We start from the raw sequence: 25,220 nt of genomic DNA, 5'->3' as shown, positions 1-25,220 counted from the left end.
CTCAGGTGTGGGAATTTCCTTCACATCCTCTATATCAGTGAAGATCAATGCAAATAATTCATTTAGCTTCTCTGCAATGGCCTTGTCTTCTCTGAACGCTCCTTTAGCATCTCTATTGTTCAGAGGCTCCACTGATTGATTGGCAAGCTTCCTGCTTTGGATGTACGTAAAAAAACTTTTTTTGTGAGTTTTTGTGTCTTTTGCTAGTTGCTCTTCAAATTCTTCTTTGGCCTGCCTATTTATACTGTTACACTTGTCTTGTCAGAGTTTATGCTCCTTTCTGTTTATCTCACTAGGATGTTACTTACAATTTTTAAAGGATATCTTTTGGAATCTAACTGCCTCTTTTACTCTATTGTTCAGCCCTAGTGGCATTTTTTGGGGGGGGATCCTCTCACTACCTTTTTTTATTTGGGGTACACATTTAATTTGAGCCTCTGTTACGGTGTTTTTAAAAAGTTTCCATGCAGCTAGCAGGCATTTCGCTTTTGTAACTGTTCCTTTCCGTTTCAGTAGCTTCCTCATTTTTGTGTAGTTCCTCTTTTTTGAAGTTGAATGCTACTGTGGTGAACTTCTTTGATATCCCACACACCCAGGAATGTTAAATTTAATTACATTATGGTTTCTGTTACTGAGCAGTTCAGCTATATTCACCTCTTGTACCAGATCTTGCTAAATCAAGAGTTACCTCTCCCCTTGTGGGTTCCAGGACTAACTGCTCCAAAAAGCCGTTATTAATGGTGTCTAGAAATTTTATCTCTTATCCTGTCCTGAGGTGACATGTTTCCAGTCAACATGGGGATATTGAAATCCTGTATTATTATTATTGTTTTTTTTATTTTTGTAGCCTCTCTAATCTCTGTGAGCATTTCACAGTCACCATCAGGTGGTCGATAGTACATTCCTACTGCTATACTCTTACTATTCAAGCATGGAACTTCTATCCATAGAGATTCTATGGTACAGTTTGAGTCATTTAAGATATTTAGTATATTTGACTTTATGCTTTCTTTCACATAGTGCCACTCCCTCACCAGCACAACTACTCTGTCATTCCTATATATTTTATACCTTGGCATTACTATGTCCCATTAATTATCATTGTTCCACCAAGGTTCTGTGATGCCTTTTATACCAATATCTTCATTTAATACGAGGCACTCAAATTCACCCATCTTAGTATTTAGACTTCTAGTATTTGTATACAAGCACTTATAAAATGTGTCAATATTTAGTAAGCGCTTGTATACTAGAAATCTAAATACTAACATGGGTGAATTTAAGTGCCTGGTAGGATGCTTCCCAACGCCAGTAGACTTACATGCACTTGTTCTGCTTGAGGTAGTGGGCTAAAAACAGCAGAGTGGTCATTGGGAGCTTGGGCTAGCCACACGAGAACATACGCGGGGGCCAGGGGGGATCATGCACAGGCAGCTAGCCTGAGCCACTGCAGCCATATTTGCTGCTTTTAGCACACTAGCACGAGCAGAGCTAGCATGTGTCTGCCTGCCCACACTGGGAACATGTACCCAAGAGGAGTTTTGTAGTGTGGTCCCTTTCACTCACTAGGCTAGTTCCAGTGGACTAAGTAGAGCAGGGTTTTATTTTTTTGTCAAGGTCCACATTTCCTAGTCAAGGTCCAGACTCCAGAGACACATTTTTCACACTGAAATAATAGTAATGATGATAATAAGTAAATAAAAAGATTTCACAGTCTGTTCAAAAGCGTCTGGCAGTCTGGATTTGGCCCATGGTCCGCCTACTCACCACCCCTGATCTAGAGAATACTAACTTGAGCTAACTGTTGCTGTGAAGACAGGCCTTAAGATTAGTGCACAACCTTAGCTGCTGTATAGTATGTTTACAATCTAGAAGTATGCAGTGACAGCATGTTTTTTGGTTTTTTTATTATAGAGCAGAAAACCCATTAAGTATGCATTCCTTTCTGCTCTGACTTGTCCTCTGCTGTTGTTGCTTTCTTGAAATGTCTCCTTGGTCTCAAGAGAGCCAGGGTCCCAATTAAATTCTGAATAGCTTATGACCATGTGTAGGAAATGCTTTAGTCTGAAATAATTAAAAAATAAATAAATCCAGACATAGGTGCTGCCCTTTTGAAAAGTTACAGGAAGTAGTGTGTACGACATGGCAACTAATGTATATATCTCCATTTCAAAATGTTGTTTTACATAGAGATGTGACTTTCCAGACTATTTCCCCTCCACAAATATTTTCCCTGTTTGTCTCTGCTTTTTAAAATGTCTATTCCCTCGGTGGGAGTATGTGCACAGCAGTGTGTGGGTATATTAAATACCAGCATTCAGAGATTCAGGACGTGGGAATGATGCTTTTCTGCTGTATCTTCCTCTGTTCCACTGCAATTCAGAGACCAAAATATTCAGAATATTGTCATCAAAGCCACTTTGGGTCCCTCGATACCTAATTTTGATTTTCAACTCAAGGCTGGAATTCTCTAGATGTAAGGGCTTGTCTACACTTACAGCGCAGCATCGGCGCAGCTGTGCCACTGTCGCACTTGGTGCAGCTGCCTATGCTGACAGGAGAAGGCCATCCGTCAACATAGCACTGTCTGCACCGGGGTTAGGTCGGTATAACTACGCTGCTCTGGGGGGTGGATTTTCTACACCCTGGAGCGTCTTAGTTATACCAACATAAGTTCCTAGTGTAGACCAGGCTTAATTATCATAAATTGCACCCTGGTAGCTAGCTGCCTCTGTACGAAGCATTCAGGGGAGCCAGAATTTCACCCAGGATGCTTAGAAAGTGCTGCTAGGAGTAGGGAGGGCCAGGAATAGTATTACCTTTTCTCCCCTGGCAGCTGGCTCCCGATCACCAGGCCTCCTGAGACCCATCAGACTTCTCCCATGTCCAGCTTCCTTTTATTGCTACGATGCCAGTGTTCATCTGGTTTCTTTTCTTCCCTCTTTTGATGCTTTACTGACTTTCTACTCGTCTACAATCTCCTGCTCTCATCCTAGCTGAATTCAGTTTCCATATTGATAACCCAGCTGGTTCCACTGCCTGCTGCTTTCCCTTGCTAATCTAGTTTTTGAGATTCATTTTTGGGCTAATTCCCTTGTTCACTTTTAATCCCTCTTGAACAGTTTTTTTTTTTTTTTTTTTTTGAATAACCAAACACTGTTATTCCCTGATCTCATTGTCTTTGCATTCACTTTCTTTGACTACCATGAGCCCTTTGGAGTTAGAATGAAGCAGACTTATTTAGCGTGTGGAATTTTTTTTAATCGACTTAAAATCTACAATAGCAAAGGAACGTAGCAGGGACATTTTTGCTAATGAATATGCTTCCTTTGCTCTTCTATGATTTGTTTCCAAATGAATGCTTTTCATTTTTCTTATTGTGCTCTACAGTACAGTGCCATATTGTGTGATCATGATCATTTTGATCCATGAAGGACATTTACAACCAAATTAGTTAAGATGCAAATGACCAGTACCACACAGCAGCTTATTCACTCTGATACACAATCTAAGAACAAAATCTAGCCCTGAATGTCTGTGCTGTCCGAGGTCCCAAAAACTGTTTTTTAATCTACTGATTGGACGTCCCTCTTAATGTGACTAAACATAAAATACTCCTGATTATGCACAAACTGTCCAAATAAGGCAGCTTTTTTTACAGAATGAAAAATCGGAGTTTACTTAAATGCTGATCATCATTTCTACTGAGGATTTTTTTTTATCAGTAGAGAATGTACTCAGGTATATGGAAAGCTCATTATTACTGAATTGGAAGAATTGTAAAGTTTGGAGAAGAATTAATTGTTCTATTGGTGAAGTAGCATTTGTGGTGTGACAAGATTAATAAACGAGGTAAGAGGGCAGAATGGTATTGCAAATAGTTTTGAAATGATTTTATTGATAGGTTACAGCTGTGGAAGATTTAGGAGTGTAACAAGGGAAATTAGAAATATTACAACATAATATGAAACGAAATTAGTTTGTAGATTAAATGACTAACTTTTTAAAAGTAATCTCTCTAATTTGCATGAGACTCAAAGATAAAATAAATCATTCATATAATTGCCATGAACAGTTGTCCTAAGATTAATTGTTCATCTAATGTAGATTTACTGCTTGTCATTTTCAAAAAAAAAAAAGGGGGGGAGGCGGGGGGAGAAGCAGCAGCTTGAAAATACAAAACTTTAGCCCAGAAGTATGGGCTTTTGTTTAGTTCAGGTTCTAATAAACAGATTATTTAACTGAATATTCTCTTTGCACACCCAACACACCTATTAATTCAGTAGGACTTTGGGATGTATAAGGAATGCAGGATTTGAATGGTAGCCAATATATCTTGTATGCATTTCAAATTATGCTTTAATGGGTTGTTTTAATATGTTTGATTTGTACTGGATTCCCTAATGACTTAACTAGGATTTTAAGAATAAACAGGTCACTTTTCTATTGCTATTATTTTTTTAGTATCTATTTATGGACAACTTTTTATTTTGCAGAAATTTACAGGAGCTCAGAATATTTTCATAATGGACTTTTTAGCAGTCAAACGAACTTTCCTCAGAAATAACTTATTTTCATTTAAATAAGACTTAAAGTAACATATTAATTTAAATAAAATATTAAGATAATTTTTTTAAAATCTGCTGATACAGGGCCCAGTTAAATTAATAAATTGTCATTTGTCTAGGTGAATTAATTACCCTACCTTTTGAGAAATGGACCACTAGATCAATAGTATTGGAAGATAACAGTATATGGCAACGATCAATGCTTATTTTGTACTTTTAAAATCTAGTAGGAAAGGCTGAATTTAAGAATCCAATTTCTTTATGAGGAAGTAGTTTGTTTTGGATTTAGCTGGTTAATGAATAGCTATATTTGGATGGTCTCTTTCAAGGTCAGCACACTGTGAACCCATTTTTATTTCATTTTCTTCAACATGCATACTGTTTTAGTGTATGTGGTTTATTTTAGTAATAAACAATAGCAAATTCAAATGACCTATGTCAGCTCAAATTTAAAGACATGCAACCCCACACTAGGATGTAAATAAAAATAGGCTCGACTTCCATTACTTTGGGCAAAAGCCTGAGAGAACAAAATTTATCCTGTACCCTGAAGGTCAGCAGACTTAGGAAGTGAATTCAAGTCATATACCTTCCTTTTGACAACACTCTGCCCCCTACACCAGCCATTCACATCTAGGGGCTCTGGGAGAAGGCAAGTCTGTTCAGCAAATACTATATAGGTGTAGCCCTGTAGTGTCAATGCAGCATACAGCAACAGAAAGGGTTTTTTCTGTCCTGTAGGAGCATCACCTCCCCAGACAACATTAGTTACAGCAACGGAAGCACTTTTCCATTGGTATGGCTGCATCTATACTGGGGGTTATGTCAGTCAGAAACTTGGGGGGTTTTACTCCCCTGGCTGATGTAGCTATATCGATGTAATTGTAGACCAAGCCAGAGAGGTAGAGTAGATCAGGTCCTGTCAGTCGCTATATGGCACCTTCTCTTGTACAATGTAGGGCTTTAAAAGTCAGTACTAGCACCTTGAATTGCAGCTAAAACCAAATAAGGAGGCCGGAGCACTCCCTGGATACTGATTTAATATGCTCTCTGTAGCTAGCACAATTAATAAAACAGCTGCTGTTTTCTGCATCAGCTGCACTTTCTGAGCGATCTTCAAGATATGACCCCTTGTGTAGTGCATTGCATTAATCCAGTCTGTGGGTGACAAGGACATGAATAATTGGCTAGGTCTGCATGAGAAAGAAATGGTCACCTTTGTACCAAATGTAGTGGGGGGAGGCATTTTTGGCCACTTCAGCTATGGGTGGATCTGGAAGCACAACCAAAATTGACAAAAGGTGGGAAGGTCCTTTCAGTTATGGGGAGACATTCTCCTGCCACACTTTCTAAATGTTCCTTCTCAACCTGTCTTATTATATGTAACCTATAGGATTCCTTACTAAATTAAGATATGATCCTCATTAACATTTTAGGCAGGCATTAGAATAGCACTCTTCAATGGGCTGACTTTGTCCTCAGATTTTCTTTAGAGGGTGCATATATCTTGGAATGTGTTTATTATTTACTATTGTCACGTACCTGATGGATGGAGAATATCCCTCCTTTTCTAGAGGCTGTTTGTAATCTCTGCTAGTGATATGGAAGAAGTCTTCTGCCGATTATTTTTAAACATATCAATGTATGTTGTGTGGTACCTATCATTACTTCTCCCCAAGTACCTCACCTTGTGCAGTCCAGGGACAGAAGGTGGAAGTCTGCTGAGATAATTGTGGGTTTCTTAAAGAAATCAACCTTTTTAAGTCTTTATGACTGATTCATTCAACCTGAAAATAAAAATATCTTCACAATTTTGCATCTTCCTCCACAGGCTGTCTCTCGTTACCAGCGAATAGGAGTGGCTGTCGCTATACGAACCTGGCATGGGCTCTACAGACTCATTGTTACATTTCTGCTCCATGTAGCGTGACAATACAACAATGCAGGCAAGGCAGCTTTTTCAACAAATGTAAGTCTTGAAAAAAGACCACTTTTTATATAACACGAGCAGTTTGTCTAACTCTCTTTTGTTTTTTATATTGACTCTGTCAACATGAAAATCCCATTTTGTATTAACGTTTTGCATCTACAATAGTTACAAACATCAACTAAGATTACTACAGCTGAAAAGCTAGTGGGGGACAGGAAACTTTTTATTTTCTTTTCTTCTTTTTTCCTCCCTCCATTTACTTTGTACATTTGACAGTGCCTTGTTGATAGGGTCAGTTGAATAGTTTTCCCTATATAGTCAGGGTCCAGTCCAACTCCCAGTGAAGTCTTTGGATTTTTTTTAGTCAATTAAAAAAACAAAAGATGACAATATCCATCTAATCATCTGCCCAGCTACAACATTAGATCCCAACCCTGCAAAGACTTACACATGTGCTTAACTGTACACACTGAATACTTCCACTGGAGCCAACACAACTGCTCGCAGGGCATTAAGTTAATCTTGCACAAGTGTTTGCAGGATCGGGTTTTAAGTAACTGATTGGCTTATCTCCATTCTTCTAATTTATACACACTTCCGCTGGTAAAAGGATGTATTTATTTTAAACTGTTTTAAGTGAATTAATATGACAAAGATGTAGCATAACAAGCTATTACAGTGTGCTTATTTTGTGAATTAGATATTTTCTTAGTTGCCTACATATTGATTCCATACAAATCCATGAATAGATGTTTTCTAGGGTAGAAAGTTTTTCACCAGCAGCTATTTCAGTCTTTAGGTGACTGGATTAAAAAAACCCACTGTTTTTATGACAGCTTATTGTTTGACTCTGTACGTTCTTAAACAAACTGAACTTTGACCATTTTTTAAAAATAATTAAACTAATTAGTATCGAGTAAGGGATAATCTCTTCTTGACTCACAAGAATTTAAGCATACAACTTCTTCAGGCATCAGATGAAACAGAAGCTGTTGGGTGCCTCTGATAGCCAGCATCCAAAGTTGCAGTCATTCCTACAGCCCGGCTGGCTGCATAAAATGTGAGGGGTAGCTACATGTGTGGGTGTCGCATGAGATGCCGGAAGTCTGGTGATTCTGTAAAAAGTGGTGAATTGAGTTTTTAAGTTGGCCCTGTCAGTTTGTAAGACCCTTAATGCTGTAGGCCCTGGGTACATTGCAGAGTGCCTCCCTTTGCCTCTTCCAGAGAGTTTCCTGCATGTTAGGGATGCTTTTGCTGCTATTTATATCATTGGGCTTTCAGTAGCATGTCTTGCTGTGGTGAACTTTAGGGCTTGACACTTCCTCTCCTTTCATATTCATCCTAACCCATCTCTCCTCTCTTTTAAAATGTCCCTAAAATGTTCTTTCTGGAAAAGAAAGTAGACGGCTGCTGATCCTGTAGTTCTCTCCCTCTAAACCTTTTTGCCTCTTTCTCTTTAGAAGACTTCCTTGATTAGCTTAATCAAAACACCTTCAACATTCAAACTGATGTGCTTTGTATATTTAACATTGTACAGTGCCCAAGTCCTTTGGCAGTTCAGGTGTATTAAAAATAATATTAAAAATGCAAATATGAACACTTTATATAAAACACACTTTTCAAGTGAAATGTCAACCAAAATGACTGTCAGTGCTGTTCTGTCTCATCATTAAAGGGTTACTTCTCTCACCACATATTTTTAAAAACATTAACTACCTAGTAGCAAGATCATTTGTACCTCCAGATTGACCTTTAAAAATAGTAATTCCAGTTAAGAGGAATTGCAATTATCTTAGACAGCTTGAAGTCCAAATCCAGACAGCTGGATATCCCTTTCTGATCATACAGCATTTAGGGTTTTTCTTCCTGTCCACTGGCACATCTCAGTGCGGTTTATAATAAGGTAATTTTAAAAGCTGTGGTGTGTTGTCCCAAGTTTTGCCTTTTCCTCTTGGAAAGCGGTTAGGTCTGATTTTCAAATGTGCCTAGTGATTGTGCTTGTCCAGCTTGAGACATTCTGGAAGCGTCTGATTTTCAGAAAGTGCTGAACCCCTTCCCTCCGGAAAGCAGGGCCCTTTTCAGTATCTTGTGTTGGGCACCCAAAATTTGAGCCACTCTAGATCAGCAGTCTCTGAATATAGTTCTTTACCTAGCCATCATGGCTACTGGGACGTAGGTCAGTGCAAGGCACTCAATAGTCTCTGGTTCCTCCTGTACTGTGGGTTGGCTGTGTGGATTCTGAGCTTAGGTTACCACCATCCTGTCTGTCAATGGATAGAATCTCTTTAGGAGGATGTTTGTAATCCTTTGAAACAATTTGTTTTCATACCCTTAGACATCAGTAAAAATCAGAGTCAGAGGTTGCCTGTAGCTATCACGCTCATTACTAAAATGTAAACTTGTAGTTACAAAACTGAGTCTGTTTATTCAAAATAGAAAGAGAATTGTCTCAACAAAGTTTTAAAAAATATTCCTTATGGGCCAAAATCTGTGTGCTTTATACGTTGGAGTTCATAGATAGTAACCCTTCTTGTTGGTGCCATCTGGATACCAAATGGAAATCATTACTTGAACACAGTTTGCTTTTATAATAATTACAAGGCATAGTCTAGCCTGGGGTCGCAACCTGCGGCATGCGTGCCAAAGGCGGCACACAAACTGATTTTTAGTGGCACTCTGCTGGCAGCCGGGATCCTGGCCGCCGCCGCCGCCCCCGCTCAGCCCGCTGCCGGCCTGGATGGACGGAACCCCAGGCCGGCAGCGGGCTGAGTGGGGCCGGTGGCTGGGACCCCGCCTGGCAGGGGCCAGCAGACAGAACCCCAGACCGGCAGCGGGCTGAACAGCTCAGCCTGCTGCCGATCTGGGGTTCCGTCCGCTGGCCCCAGTAAATGTAAAATGTATTACTGGCACGCGAAACCTTAAAATTACAGTAAATAAATGAAGACTTGGCACACCACTTCTTAAAGGTTGCTGGCCCTGGTCTAGCCATTCTTGGAGCACAGTTCTGGCAACAATGAGGAGAAAGCCTGGCCCAGTGATTAGAAACCGAGACAAGGGATCAGGAGTACCAACGGCTGTTTGACCTTAAACAAGCCACTTACCCTCTCTCTGCCTTAGTTTTCCCATCTGTAAAAGGAAGGGAAATAATTTTCACCTACTTCACAGGGGTATTCTGTGATGCTCAGTTAATTGTAAAGTGCTTTCAGATCTTTAGGTGAGAAGAGCTATAGAAATTCAAAATATGATAGTAATTTAAGTATTAAAGCTGAAGTTGATTATATGTGAGGAAAAAGTTCAAAATTTTGTCAGGCTGCATCGAAAGCAGATTGTTCAGAAACAAGGTTGCTTGGTATGGTCCCAATTCTGTACGTTATTACAATGCGTGGGCAGACCCTCTTGCACCCACATGGAGCTCCGCTGATCTCAACCCAGCTTCTGCTATAGAGAATGTGATCTAGTTGGTCACCACACATACACATTCTGGAACGGCCCAGAGACCCAAACACTCTGGATGCACACAAGCGTACAGAAAAATCTTTGACATACATCAATAAAAGCTCAGCCTGTTACATTCTGGGGGTCACTTCCCCCGGCAGCTCTTCAGAACAGAAAAGAGTGATCTTTAACAGCTGCAAGCAAATGCATTCCTTCATCATAGTCCATGAAGAAAATTCTACAACTGAATCGTGATCTCAGACCTTGTATTTTCTTTAACAAGTCACAATTCTAATATGATTGAGAATTGGTTCAAAGACCAGAGGGCTTGAGCTGATGGAGCCTCAGGCAGCAGAGACAAGTAACTGCAGCCTAAACACTAAAACTACTTGGCAATACACCCAGAGAGAATATCAACCTGTTATCCAGAATTATACCTGTGCAGAGTGACTTCAGCTCCAATCAGCCATACCCCTTCAGTTGCTTCAGCAAACACATCTTCCACATCTGCTTATGTATCAAAGTATAATACTGCAGTGAACACTCGCGTATAACTGTGCTACATAAAAATGCTCTGTCATCCTTATGGGATATGGGAAAGGGGAAAACTTAAAGCTTTTCCTTACTAGAGTATACCACCCTCCTAGGCTATGTAATACATGAGAAAGGTGGCCACTTCCATTGTTTCTAAATCAAGTGGGAATAAATCAGTCCAGGAACATAAAATTATATTGAATATACCAATCGCTGATTCAGGAGGCTGTGCTAACTAAAAATAATTTTATTTGGTATAAAACTTGGCATTTGGCTTCTTTCTAGAAACATCAGTTCACATATCTACTTTTTTATTAGATTATACTCTAAATATCTCCTTTTCATCCAGATGAGTTTTCTTTGTCCTAGTTCTTTCATTTGTGTCTGACCCAACTTAAAAGGAACAGAATCTGGGAAAATAGTAATCATTCCTTTCCATATTAAAAGTGGAAAGTTCTTTTGAGAACAGAGCATGTCTACTCCAGATGCTCTTAAATTGCTCCAGTTAGGAGAGAGACAGTTACTGACTACTTTTATCAGTAATAATATAAACAACTACATTTGTTCAACACTGAAGATCTCTAAAATCAGGAAAAGCCAGAGTTAAATTTCAACAGTGATGTTTCACAACCTGCCTGCTTTGTTATGTATATTGATTTAAATGCTATATGTTTAGTCAGAAAAACAGGAATGGGGGGAAAAACCCATGTTTATAGCTGAGTTAATTATGCTGTTGGAACCTTGAACTTCCTGACTGATTTTTAACTATACAAGCTAACTTTGTGTTAACAGTTCAGTGCATTTCAGATTTTTTTAAAGAGGAAAAGGACCCGATTGGCAGACCTAACTAATGCTACAGTGCCCAAATCCCCTTATTGGTGTCAGGGAGGTCACTTCCTTGTCCCCCTTTATTTAAAAAAAACAAAAACAAAAAAAACACCTTAACACTGGAAAGTTTTAACCATCTTTTTTTGTAATGAGGTCAACCAGAGTGACCTTCAAAGTATTGTACCATGAGTACAGCATCCATTAGTGAAGTTCAGGATCCGATTTTCTATTTTAAGCTGCTATTCAGAAATAATATGTTTCCACTGTTTGACAAAGTAAAGTATTCATTGCAGTTTTCATTTGTTATTAAAGTGACAAGAGTTAGTATATAGCTAGATAGGCTTGTAGTTGGATTTGATCAGGGTTTGGATCATGGATTCGGTCTTTAAATGTTTAGGTTAAGAATTCAATCTCTAAATAGCATTCCCTTTGGGCAAATCACTGAACCTTTAATGTTTATAACGAGCTTTGATATCCTCAGATGGAACATGCTATTGAAGTGCAAAGTATTGTTCATCTACAGTGGGGCAAGATTATTCACTGTGCTGCATGCAGGAGCAGGAAAGCATCTTTCAGGATAGCTTTTTCCAACTCTAAAATCTTCTCATGATACTGTAAAACAGCACAATTACATTGGTCTACAATTTTTGAGAAGTCGTCTGCTTCAGAGATAAAATGTGCTATTTATTATGTATTTTGATATGCTGAATTCAAATATGACAATTAAAACAACTGATTGGCTACTGTTTCTAAGATATTTAAGTTTTTACATTTTATGTCTATGTATATTGTGTAGATAGTAGAGTTTTAATCATAAATTGTAAACCTAGGTCTTTTCATGTGTTTATGGTTGCTTTACATGATAATATTTCACCTGTCCTGTTTATGTAACACTTTAAAAATCAGCAACAGGGTTATATAAATAAAATTTATTATGAAACAAAAGGCAAAAAACTATGTACATAGTTAAGTCCTATTCAGTGTCTGCTCGGTGCTTCTTGGCTTGTCTCTTGTATTCATTGAATGGAGCATCTCTTGTCACTGTCCAGCAATAGTCTGCAAGCATTGATGGGCTCCATTTGCCCTGATAGCGTTTCTCCATTGTTGCAATGTCCTGGTGAAATCGCTCACCATGCTCGTCGCTCACTGCTCCGCAGTTTGGTGGAAAAAAATCGAGATGAGAGTGCAAAAAATGTATCTTTAGTGACATGTTGCAACCAAGGCTTTTGTATGCCTTGAGGAGGTTTTCCACCAACAACCTGTAGTGGTCTGCCTTGTTGTTTCTGAGAAAATTGATTGCCACTAACTGGAAGGCTTTCCATGCCGGCTTTTCCTTGCCACGCAGTGCATGGTCAAATGCATCATCTCGAAGAAGTTCATGAATCTGAGGACCAACAAAGACACCTTCCTTTATCTTAGCTTCGCTTAACCTTGGAAATTTTCCACGGAGGTACTTGAAAGCTGCTTGTGTTTTGTCAATGGCCTTGACAAAGTTCTTCATCAGACCCAGCTTGATGTGTAAGGGCAGTAACAAAATCTTCCTTGATTCAACAAGTGGTGGATGCTGCACACTTTTCCCCAGGCTCCAATGACTGTCGGAGTGGCCAATCTTTCTTGATGTAGTGGGAATCTCTTGCACGACTATCCCATTCGCAGAGAAAACAGCAGTACTTTGTGTATCCAGTCTGCAGACCAAGCAAGAGAGCAACAACCTTCAAATCGCCACAAAGCTGCCACTGATGTTGGTCATAGTTTATGCACCTCAAAAGTTGTTTCATATTGTCATAGGTTTCCTTCATATGGACTGCATGACCAACTGGAATTGATGGCAAAACATTGCCGTTATGCAGTAAAACAGCCTTAAGACTCGTCTTCGATGAATCAATGAACAGTCTCCACTCATCTGGATCGTGAACGATGTTGAGGGCTGCCATCACACCATCGATGTTGTTGCAGGCTACAAGATCACCTTCCATGAAGAAGAATGGGACAAGATCCTTTTGACGGTCACGGAACATGGAAACCCTAACATCACCTGCCAGGAGATTCCACTGCTGTAGTCTGGAGCCCAACAGCTCTGCCTTACTCTTGGGTAGTTCCAAATCCCTGACAAGGTCATTCAGTTCACCTTGTGTTATGAAGTGTGGTTCAGAGGAGGAGGATGGGAGAAAATGTGGGTCCTGTGACATTGATGGTTCAGGACCAGAAGTTTCATCCTCTTCCTCGTCTGACTCAAGTGAGAAGGATTCTGGTGCATCAGGAACCGGCAGTCCTTCTCCGTGGGGTACTGGGCGTATAGCTGATGGAATGTTTGGATAATGCACAGTCCACTTTTTCTTCTTTGACACACCTTTCCCAACTGGAGGCACCATGCAGAAGTAACAATTGCTGGTATGATCTGTTGGCTCTCTCCAAAACTTTGGCACTGCAAAAGGCATAGATTTCCTTTTCCTGTTCAACCACTGGCGAAGATTTGTTGCACAAGTGTTGCAGCATATGTGTGGGGCCCACCTCTTGTCCTGATCTCCAATTTTGCAGCCAAAATAAAGGTGATAGGCTTTCTTAACCATAGTGCTTATACTGCGCTTTTGTGATGCAAAAGTCACTTCACCACAAACATAGCAGAAGTTATCTGCACTGTTCACACAAGTACGAGGCATCTCTGCTCACTTTGGCTAAACAGAAATGTGTCCCTTTGCAAAATCAAACACTGACAAATCAGAGAGCACAACACTGTGTGATTTCTAGAGCTGATCTAGGGCAATTTGTTCAGCAGAGTGATGTAAGCTTCATTATGATTGCATCATCCATGACTTCTAGGAATAACATGATGCAATTCATAGCATGTATGACGCAATACCAGCCTCAGATTGCATCATTCATTGTTTTGCCTAAAAAGCAAGTACTGTCCAAACCCAGTCATAGATTTATTCATAGATCCAGTCAAAGATGTATTTTAGTCATTTCTGGTTTAAATTGAGATCCCTTCCCTTTATAACTCACTTATCCTCCGCCATTCCCAAGTCAAGGGTCGTATATACTGACCCAATAGCATATCTTGAAAACTAGAGCCAATCAACAATTTTAAGCATCATTTTCGTTCTCAGTGACTCAGAACTAGTAAAGTTTGACTACATTTATTTCAGAAGCGTTTTGGCTGTAGAGCAGTGTTATAAGTAGGAAGTAGCTCCTGGGCATCAGGAAATTGCCCATAACTCCGTGAGAATAGTTTCCCGTAGGTAATGTAAGAACAATAATCAGCTAGATTTGTATAGAATGCATCTGTTTTAAACACCATATCTAAACTATAGTTATTCAGTAAATCAATAATGAAATCCAGTTTGTTTGGGGGGTTTTAAGTGACATCACTAAAGTTTTATAAACAGGCAGGTTTATAAATTGTCTCCATGACACATCATCAGGATGCAGAGAAGGCAACTCAGGTTTGTTTGTCTGTGAGAAGCCATTGGTAATCAGGGTAGATGTTATTACCAAAGTATCTTCTGAGTCTGCAAGGTGGAGAGTGCAGGCATTCTCACACACCCCCCAGAACCTCTTGCCTGGCAATGAGTATAGCAGTGAATGAAAACAGACAAACAGAAGCAGTTGCTCAGCATGTGACACTGAGGAATAGAAGCTAGTGTCCTGATCCTGCAAAGAGTTGTGTGCATGCAGACCTTGCACCTGAGCAGTGTCCCATTGACTTCAGTGTGGGGGAGAGGGTCCTCCTAGGTGTTTGGACTGAAGTGAAGTTAAAGTATGCTGTTTAAATATAGTTCGAGCACTTTCATAGCTCTTTTGGTGTCTGGGATTTGATGTGGGCCTCCACTCTCCACCCTGCCCGCAAACAAAGCATATATACAGGGCAACCTCCATCTTTTCATGGTGTGTGTGTGTGTGTGTATATCTTCCTACTGTATTTTCCTCTCCATGCATCTGATGAAGTGGGTTTTAGCCCACAAAAGCTTATGCCCAAATACATTTGTTAGTCTCTCAGGTGCCACAAGGACTCCTTGTTGTTTTTGCTGATACAGACTAACACAGCTACCACTCTGAAACCAGCTTCCTCAAACTTTCTGAATGTTCAGAAGCTCTGCCAGCCCCTTGGGTATACCCGAGCTGTCCCTAAGTGCAATTTTTGAGTGATTTGGTAGCATGCTGTCTAGAATGTAATATACATTCCAAAGTTTCTAGGATAGACAGTAGGGGAGATGGCCAAAGATGAGCTCTTCAGAGATCTCCAAAGCTATGCAATGAAATCTTCAGAGGTTGAGAGTGGAGTTACCAGGGAAAAAAATAGAACATTTATGAGTGTGTTTTGTGTGTCTTTTTTTTTTTTTTAACTTTTCATTTTATAGCAATTTCCATCTGAGGAACTCTCTAAGTCAGTGTTCCCAAACTTTTTGAGGCACCCAATCAGCTGCGTTTTGTCTCTTTGTGACTCACAATTACACATATTTACCCTGTGCCCTGCCATCTGCCATTTTGTTGCCCAGTCACCCAGTTTTGAGAGATCCTTTTGTAGCTCTTCGCAGTTGGCCTGGAACTTAACTATTTTGAGTAGTTTGTAACTAGGAACTAGTGCTGCAGGTGAGTGCACTATGTGCTTGCTCTCCAACTCACATGCCTCCAGGGTCTCTTCTCAACCTGCTAAAGTATTTTAAAGATTTCCACAAGCATCTTTAAACAGCCTTTGAGAGAGCTTCACAATTAGCTTGCTACTTTTTAAGAATCTAGTTGTAAAGATTTCTATTTAATGCTGCTTTTGGGACTAAAACAATCAAGAAGAGTTAATGTTATGAATCCAGCTGGCTAAGTTTTTGAAAATCCTCTAAAGGGTAAATCTGTGCTTATCCTTCCTCAAACCTCCACGGGGAATTCTGCAAACAATTTTTGGTTATTACCCCAGGATTATGGAGGGAAATAGAATCAATCCACATCTTTGTCTGTTTTCAGTGGTAGGCTTCCATTCTGGGATCAGACAGTTAGTGTAATGATAAAGCTAAGTATTGTGCTTGCAAATAAGCATTTCATGTGCAATTTAAAAATGACACTTAAATCATTTGCTTCAGAATTTTTCTTGTCTATTCAGTTGAGAGATGTAGGATTTGGTTCTGTGCCAGCTGATCTGTATAATGCTTTGAGTTTACTTAGCACCTTTTATCCAAAGATCTCAGAGTGCTTTATAGATGTGAATATAAAGGGCGTCTCATGAGTGGGAATGGGCACAGAAGAAAAGGCCCAGATTATAAAGGCATTATACATTTCCTCAACATTGCAAACCTTAAGTGACTTAGGTGCTCAACTTCCATTTTCAGAAGTGACTTCAGTGATTTAGGCTTAGCTTCTTGAGTGCTTGTCAGTCTTGAAAATGGTACTTAGCCATCTAACTCGCTTCAGCTTTGCAGTGCTGAGTGGAACAGTGCTTCAGATTTTAGAAATTTGGATTTGAGTGATTAGCTGACAGCCACACATGAAGCTAATGTCAGATTAAAGAATAGAAAACAGAATTTTCTAATCATGCAGCTCTCTCATATGCTATATTAGTATTGAGAAGCAAACACTATTCTCTCCTGTCCTGATTCTTCACTGTTGTAGGACTTAAATAGAAGCAAAAGTTAATTAGTTTTTTTTTCTAGCCAGCTTTGTTACTAGTGTGTGATGAATGTACCCCAGAATTCAGGTGATCTAAACAACTTCAGTGGCTTTGAGGTCACCTTACTTGGACTGCCAGCAATTTCAGGCCCCATCAGCACTAATTTCCACCATCTTAGAAAACCATAATTAAAAATAGCTGCAGCTAACATAGATGTGTTGGTTTATGTGGACTGGCATAATGTGGTGTAAACTGGGCTCCCAAGTGTCATGCATTTGATAGCCCTGTCACACCAGAGCTTCAGTTATGTCTTCTGGTTGCTGGAAGCCACAGTAGCGCCTACCAAGCGGGCAGGTATGCGCTCTCTCTCGTGCTGCTCCCCCTGCTGGATCCCAGCGCTGGAGGAAGTGAAGGAGTGAGCTGTCTGTCCAGAATTGGCACCCAACTCCCTTGCCTTGCCTGCTGCCTCCTGAGCCAGCTGCATCTGGCTCTCCCCAAGAAACGTCCCCCATCCCAGTCTCTAACAGCAATCCCAGCAGCTACCCATGCCCTAACAGCCAGACACTCCACTCTACCCTAGCATCCCACCCACACAGCTGCCTCACCCTCCCCTAGCAACCCTACTCACCGCTCCAGGCTGAAGTCACTGCTTGGAGCAGGGTGTTGACCATAACCTCAGTTCTTGTATAGGCAAACTTTAAAATATGCAAATTAGCTCATTACGTAATTTTATAAAATGTTACACATGGAGCTGTGCAAAACTTGGCAGCTATGTAATGATCATCTAGAATGAAAATCAGTCTAGAGATGTAGTCTCTTGTGTGGTGTTTACGGCTGGCAAATCCATGTTAGCTGAAATAGTTTTTAAAAGCTGTTCCAATAAGGTGTAGGAAAGTGTCAACTGGACTTTAAGATGATCATGTCTTTCACGGAAATTTCCTTTTAATCCTTTTTTTTTTTTTTTTTAAGTATGCTTGTTAATGGAACATTTCCACAATTTACATTTGTTTAATGCTGTTAAATCCAAACTAAACACTCTAAAGGCAAGTATTTTTCATCTGTGCCTTTCCTGGAGGTTTATAGTATGGTGTTCTCTACATTAATTTGATAAAAAGCTTTATTGCTGCTTGTTGGAATACAGCCTCTAACTACAGCCTTAGCTTTTGCCAAGAATGGAAAATGCTGAATTTCTTGTTCTGATTTTTCCTGTGGTAGGGCAGGCTCTGGCTTACTGAAAAATCAAACTAGAAATCTGATATATTACTGGGGTGGCCCTAGTTAGCTCTGTTTTGATTTCCATTTCAAGCTTTGCTTTTGCTTTTTATTGCCTTTTCTTGCAAGCACAGTAATCTTTTCAGTACTGTTGTTGGTTTGTTTGGTAGTGATATTTTACTGTATTTGCTGCCACCTGCAGGCTGCCCTGACAGAGAGCTTTAATTTCTGATTTAAATATTAGAAATTTTGCTCTGATTGCCGTATCTATTGTAACTTCTCTTCTATATGTTTATCTTTCTAGATCTAGGTTTAGAATTCTATTGGCGCACTGTCAGCAACATTCTGTGAGGAAAGGGAAGAGGCATTTCACTAACTTTGCTTTTCTAACCAGTAGCAGTCAGGAGATCTTTGTTCTTTCCAGCTCTCTTCAGGAATTTCAGTAGGCAAGACTCCAGAGTTCCTCTCTTGTGAAGGGAGGATAAACTTTGAACATTCTGTACTAAACTAATTGTTGGTAAAAATCAACTGGCTTTCCCAGCTTCACACCTGAGATTGATTTGGCTCACTAGCATCTTAGTATGTCTGTTATGAGACATTTCAGAATTTGTTTTCTGACTTGTTTGCAGTGTGGAGGGCTGCCAGGTTGTCTCCTGGTTTTGAATGTTATGTGAAGGATAATACAGAGGCGGAAATAAGATTGACTTTTAACTGTTCATTTCCATACTTGCAAGTGTTGTATCCTAATTTCAACCTTAACTCCAATTTTAGTTTTACAAGAAGTTTGGAAATTGCCTCTAATTTGGGTTTTTGACTTATCTCTGGGCATCAAGACTATATAAGCTATAAATGTTGACACTCTTTAAATTATGGTGATTTTTTTTTTTCCTTTTGCTTGGGTAGATTCCATTTTTCTCTAATAGGATTATATTGTACACTCAATCAATTCCTTATCTTAGCTTCTGCTTTTTGGGTTATGCTTCTCTTATGATGTTGCTTTGTTTCCTAACTGCAAAATTTCATATACCAAATCTTTTGGGGTGGTTGGCTATTTATATTGCAAATCTGATACTTCAGTCCATTGTATGTCGGTTGTATAACAATAAGAAACTAATTACAAGTGGAAAAATAAATCACAGCACATATACACTTATGTCTCCATGGAAAAATTCAGGACCTTCTGCAAGCTTTGTAGCTAGCTAGGAGATCTAATTCTCAGATATTAGATAAGAGAATCAATATTCTTTAAAGCACTCTATACTGTCACAGTAGGAAGTGCTTTGTCAGACCTGGAGCAGCAGTTCCTATTGTGACAGTGTACTGTTAGAGGGAATTGATTCTCTTATAGGCTTGTTACTGTAGAATAAAGAGGAAATCAACTGTTTCTAGTGATGATTCATGTATGAGAAGGCAGGTGGTGTGACAAGTGGATCTGTGGATACAGCATGCAGGGGTGTTGAGAGGAAGTAGTGTGTTGATAAGGGAAGGAAATAAGTTCACAACTGCTGAAAGGAAAAATGAGGCAGAGCTTCATAGAAGTCCTGGGGAGTTGAGAACGTGTTTGAGAAACTGGGGAAGCCCACCGAGAACTGCTGGGGGCAGTAGAAAGGGAGAAGAGCAGACACTTGAGAGATGCACATAAAGAGAATTATTGTTCACAGCATTAAGGAGCATTAGGAGGGGCTATATGGAATACTTGTGCACAAAAGATGTTTACTCCTTTAGAAAAGACTAGGACAATTTAAATAATAAGTACCCCTCTTCCCTGTTGTTGCCCCAAGGTTTATTCTCTCTGTCAAACATGTTTTCATTGCAATGCATGGGACTTTGTGTTGGGTATTCTCAAGTATTCTTAAATGGTGCATGTTAGAAGCATTTCTTATGTACAGTGCTGCTTGGACCATTGAAATACTGTGCTGTACAATAAAAACCTACTGCACTGCTGCAGAAAGCTTACCAGAGATACGTAAATTCAAAATGGCCACAACTTTAGACTCTTGAAAATAGAGCCTTGCAGAACAGCATAGATGCGGTGTGCTTACAATAGTCTTAAATAGAATGGTGATGGATACAGAAAAATCAGTTGTTAGAGTGGAGGATATTGCAATATATCCTGTAGTTCATCCTGTCAATACATTTTCTCCTTGAAGTAGACTATACACCCCTGTACTTTAGAATCATTGGTTTTGAACAACTCTTGATTATGGAGAGGCCATTTTGAATTTTTGAGCATTTACAGTAATTATTGGGAGAACTTATTTATTGAGGCAATATACCAAGAGCGTTATGACAGAATATTTTTAGGTATCAGATTTGGTGCATATGTAAACCTTTAACACTGAGACACAGTCATTAATTTTCAGAGTCAGGCCATAAACATTAGGCCATTTCTGTGAAATATAGCACTTTACATTTTCCAACACTGTGATACCCCACTATGGCTCTGAATATTAGCTTGCTAACGTAAAGTATCCGAACCAGGATTATGTGCTTACAGAAAAAGGGCTCATTGTTGATCACCTCTTAGCAGAAGCTGGAAATGTGTGGTAAGATTTATGTGCAATCTTTCTGTTATTGTCATTTCTACTGTATCTGTTTTGCAACTCTTGGGGTATGTCTTCACTAGCGCTATAGGGTGTAAAGTCCAGCTCAAGGAGGCATATCCAGAAGAGGCTATTTATCCTAAAGTCCTTTCTTTATCTCCTGGTCTCTGGAGAATCCAGTTTGAAGCAGTATAGGCAATGTTTTCAGTAGGTGGTACCTCTTGGGAAGTGTTACAGCCTGAGTGGATTAGTTTAATCACCTTCCACTGATCTTAGTTCCTGGAGGAACTGTGGTCCTCCTCCCCCATGGAATTACACACAGTCCCTGGCCCACAACGGTACATACACTTAATACAGTAACATCTCCCAAAGCTATTGCAGGAAATTGCCATTTATGTTATGGGAAATACTGTAAGTGCAAATTGAAGAAGTGATCATGCAAATTGGGTGTGTTTTGCATTAAGAACAAATGAGTAGGGGTTTTCAAGGCTCCTGGTGAAAAGAATTGCTAATATTTAGAACAACCACAAATTATTTTGACTGGTTAGTTTTGGTGGAACAAAGTTACCATCTTCTGAAGATAATTTTTTCTGACATTGAGATTGTAACAGTTCTCTTTGATTGAAATAGTCTCTCGCTATCTGTGCATCAGTGATGAGACTATTCAACACCTTCCTTCAATGCAGATTATTGATTTGAGGGCAGTTAAATTGTGTCAGAAAGAATGTGTATATTAAAAATTAAATGCAGTATAATGGTCTCATTAATTGCACACATGCATAGTAAGTAGCAGGTATGTAATGTAATTGGTAGAAAGGTTAAGTATACTAGCTAACATTTCAATCTCAGCAGATTGTTTTAGAAAGATTTGTGAATTTAAGTGTTCCTGTTAGGTGCCATGACCACTTTGGAGGCTGAAATCCTCTTCTCATTACAGCATAAATACAGTCCTCTTTCCCCACTCTTTCCAATTTGTAACCTCAGCTCTGATCTAGAAGGCCACCTCTGTAGATGGGTAAGTTACTCATTCCGTACTCTGGCAATACATGACCTTTTTCTGAATCTGTCAGCAAGGCTGCCAGTTGTGGTGATGGACTGTGAAAACCAATTCTACTAGGAAGCAGAATTTTGTTTCACTGTGGTCCCTGAACAATCTCTGGTAATTCTGTTCTGTATATGCTCTTATACCATGCTTAGCACTGTAGTATCCAAGCCCCTTTCACTAGTGCATTAAGCAATGTGACTAACATCTATCCTAGTGTTCTCTCCTCCTCTACCTAGGCGGAAGAAGTTACACAGTGGAGTGCGTGTGTGTGTGTACACATGATACTATGTGTTTTTTAAAGAATGCAAGGGCAAACAAATGCACCTTGCACTTAGAGGGGAAGGTCTTTCATTCCTATGGGAGTTCATTCCACAGTCTTGGGCCAGCCCTTGAAAAAGCTCTGTCTTGTCTTTGTTATTATACATCTGGACCCAGAGTAAACCAGTATCAGTTACCTAAAGATTCTATATCCCATTACAAACCAAGCAACCCATTGTCTCTAAAGACGCGATGTCATATTTCAGCTAACGACTTGTACGTTTTAATTTTTTTGAATCCCCTTTTATTTGCTTGGGGGGGGATGGGGGAAAGTATTTGAAATGCAAAACTGTCGGGGGGTTTTGTGTGTGTGATGACTTACAAATAGCTAAAATATTTGTACACTTAGAGTAAATGTGTCCATAAAAATGTATTCTCAGCTGAAACTGATACGGTTGGCCTAGAAATAAACATTTGTTATAGAACCCCTATAAAGATGAGTTTATAAAGAGAATATAGATTTCCAACTATAATGGCGCTAGCAAGCATTACTACTCTGGAATAAAACACATTTACCATGGCATGTTCACTAACCTTTTTAAAAATGTATCAACAATATTAGTTTCTTTGAGTCCCTGCTGTTAAAATCTGCTACATGACTGATTTGGCATCAGACAGTATTCAGCAAAAGTTGTTTTCAAGTGGAAAAAATTCCACCTATTAAACAATATTTAATCTTTCTATGAAATTAACTACTTCTCTCACAAATACTAATATTGATACATGTGTGGTTCCCTCCACATCCCCAACTAATCTTTCTTCTTTGTTTATGCTTTGGGGGAGCTGGGATTCTTCCTTTTCAAATGAGCTAAGAAATATGTCTTTAATCTTGGTAGATTGTGAGAGATTGGACTTAAAAATTGCGATGATGTTAGTTTTTCTGCAATCTTAGATAATGTTTGGGTGTTACCAATTTGTGTTCTAATTTTCATCTCCCTCCAAAGTAAGTACAGCTGGGCTTGTGGTCCAAGGACAGTCTGGTGTCACAAGATGGGGTATTAAAAAATTTGACCTGCACAAAACCACAAACAAATAATGCACCTTTTGCAGCCCGTGGCAATATAACCTTTATAGCATACCATATCTATGTATTGCATCCTATTAACATTTCTGTGAAAACATGAGGCTTTGCAACTGGAGCTATTTTAGCAGTAGGAGAATGAAGCCGGCACATACCAGCCTTATCTTACTGAATTTAAATAAATACAAAATAAAGATAAGCCACAAATCGTTAGGAAGATGCATGTGTATCCTCAGGAATTACAAATACATTGTATGAGTAAAGGCAATGGCAGGTTATGGGCGTTCTATGCTGGCTGCACCCTTGCTTTCTGCATTGCAGAACTTCACTGGTGCCATTGTCTGGGGATCTGTGAGCCCGTATTGAGAATAAGGCAGGATATCTCTTTCCAGGATTGGGGATCTTCAGCAGCTATTTTGTGTTGCTTTTTAGACAAGTCGCTTCTGTCCAACTGAACTATTTTTCTTCCTCTGATTGCTGGTATTCAGACTGCTACTTTAGAGAGAGAAACCCAGAATGTGGTCCAGCCTGAGACAGGAGATTTAATTTACAGTAGTGATGTCTCTTGCGGGCTGAGGCATTTGAGAGTTGTTTCCAGGTCACTGTTGATGGTCAGGCTCATTCATTCTCAGGAGTTGAAGCAATTGTCTGACTGTATTCCTGATTATCTTCTTTACTGGATTCTGGCCTAGTTGGGAGAAAAACTGGCTTTATAACATGTTGTGAATATCTTCGTCACATCATTTGAGTTTTAATTTAAAAAACAAAAAAACAAATCCTGACTTTTAGAAAAGACCTGTGTTTCAGCTTTATGTAATGGTAACCTCAGTTAGTAAAAATGCATGCCAGCCATGTTTTCAGGTCTTGGTCTGAACGTGAAGATGGTTACTTCCCATGCCTTATGGCACAGCAGATGTGCCCAGACAGGATATACAGCAGGCTGTGAAATTAATTTGTTTTTCTGAATGTGTCTTGTTCAGTTCTATGATGATGCTCTGTAAAGCATCACACCTTAATGAGAGGTGGAAGGAAGGATGTAAAGGATGGGAGAACCCTGTATTTCATCAGTGTATGAAAGCATTAACTGATATAATGAAAGGAGCATAAACTCTGGAAGGCAAGTATAAAAGTGTAATTAGGCAGGCCAAAAAAATTGAAGACTAGCTAGTAAAGACACACAATCTAACAGCAAAAATATGTGTAAGTACATCAGAAGCAGGAAGCCTGCCAAACAGTCATTGGGGCCACTAGATAATCACAGTGCTAAAGAAATACTCAAGGAAGACAAGACCGTTGCAGAGAAGCTAAATTAATTCTTTGCATCAGTTTTCACTGCAGAGCATGTGAGGGAGATTCCCATACCTGAGCCATTCTATTTAGGTGACAAATTTTAGGAATGTCTCAGATTTTAGGGGTCAATAGAGGAGATTTAGGAACAAATTGATAAACTAAACAGTGTTACGTCACCTTGACCAGGTGGTGTTCACCCAAGAGTTGTGAAGGAATTCAAATATAAAATTGCAGAACTAACTGTGATGTGTAACCTATCACTTAAATCACCTTCAGTACCAGATGACTGGAGGATAACTAAGGTGACACCAATTTTTCAAAAAGGCTGCAGAGATGATCCTGGTAATTACTGTAAGCCTCACTTCAGTAACAGGCAAATTGGTTGAAACTATAGTAAAGAATAGAATGATCAGACATCTAGATGAACATGATATGTTGGGGAAGAGTCAACATGGTTTTGTAAAGGGAAATCATGCCTCATCATTCACAGATTCTTAAATATCATCCGTATGTATATCTCACAATGATTGAGAGGATCAGTATGCCACAAGCTTTCTTGAGAGCTGTCAGATGACATCGTTTATGAATAAATACCATGGAAGTGGTGTGCTAGATGTAGTGATTTGGTAAGGCCTGCTAGGAGTTGCTGTTACAAAACAGTGAACTCTTTGCCAGCTGGCACCAATGGGTCGCTGTGTCACAGAGAGCAGTTACTGCTATTGCCAATGTCAGTTACTAGCGAATGATCTTGTTTTGTTCCTGTCTTGTGCTACCAAGGCCATTAAAACATTACACTGTCTAGGAACGGTGTTGATTTAAAAACAAAATTCAAAATAGATTTTAAACCCAGTGCTCAACTGGGTACCTTCCTTACCACAGTACTTATGTGGTTTCACCTCC

The 25,220-nt window shown here is 39.5% G+C and overlaps 1 protein-coding gene across 5 annotated transcripts in view; it reads left to right on the top strand.

Annotated features, from left to right (window-relative positions):
• The window catches only part of MRPS5 (mitochondrial ribosomal protein S5), a 280,021-nt gene that overhangs the window by 204,319 nt on the left and 50,482 nt on the right, over positions 1-25,220 (top strand). For all 5 annotated transcript variants that reach the window (XR_010600254.1, XM_005293563.5, XM_042852719.2 and 2 more), the window contains one exon: positions 6,400-6,537. Coding sequence is in view for 4 of the 5 variants with exons in the window: in XM_005293563.5 (XP_005293620.2) it covers positions 6,400-6,537 (138 nt within the window). In the remaining variant the exon portion in view is untranslated. Of the gene's footprint in view, positions 1-6,399; positions 6,538-25,220 lie in introns of those variants that run through there.

Source organism: Chrysemys picta, chromosome 3, assembly GCF_011386835.1.
Source record: "Chrysemys picta bellii isolate R12L10 chromosome 3, ASM1138683v2, whole genome shotgun sequence".
Taxonomy (NCBI): Eukaryota; Metazoa; Chordata; order Testudines; family Emydidae; genus Chrysemys; species Chrysemys picta.
Note: the sequence above shows the minus strand (reverse complement) of the source record. Positions and strands in the feature narration are given on the sequence as shown.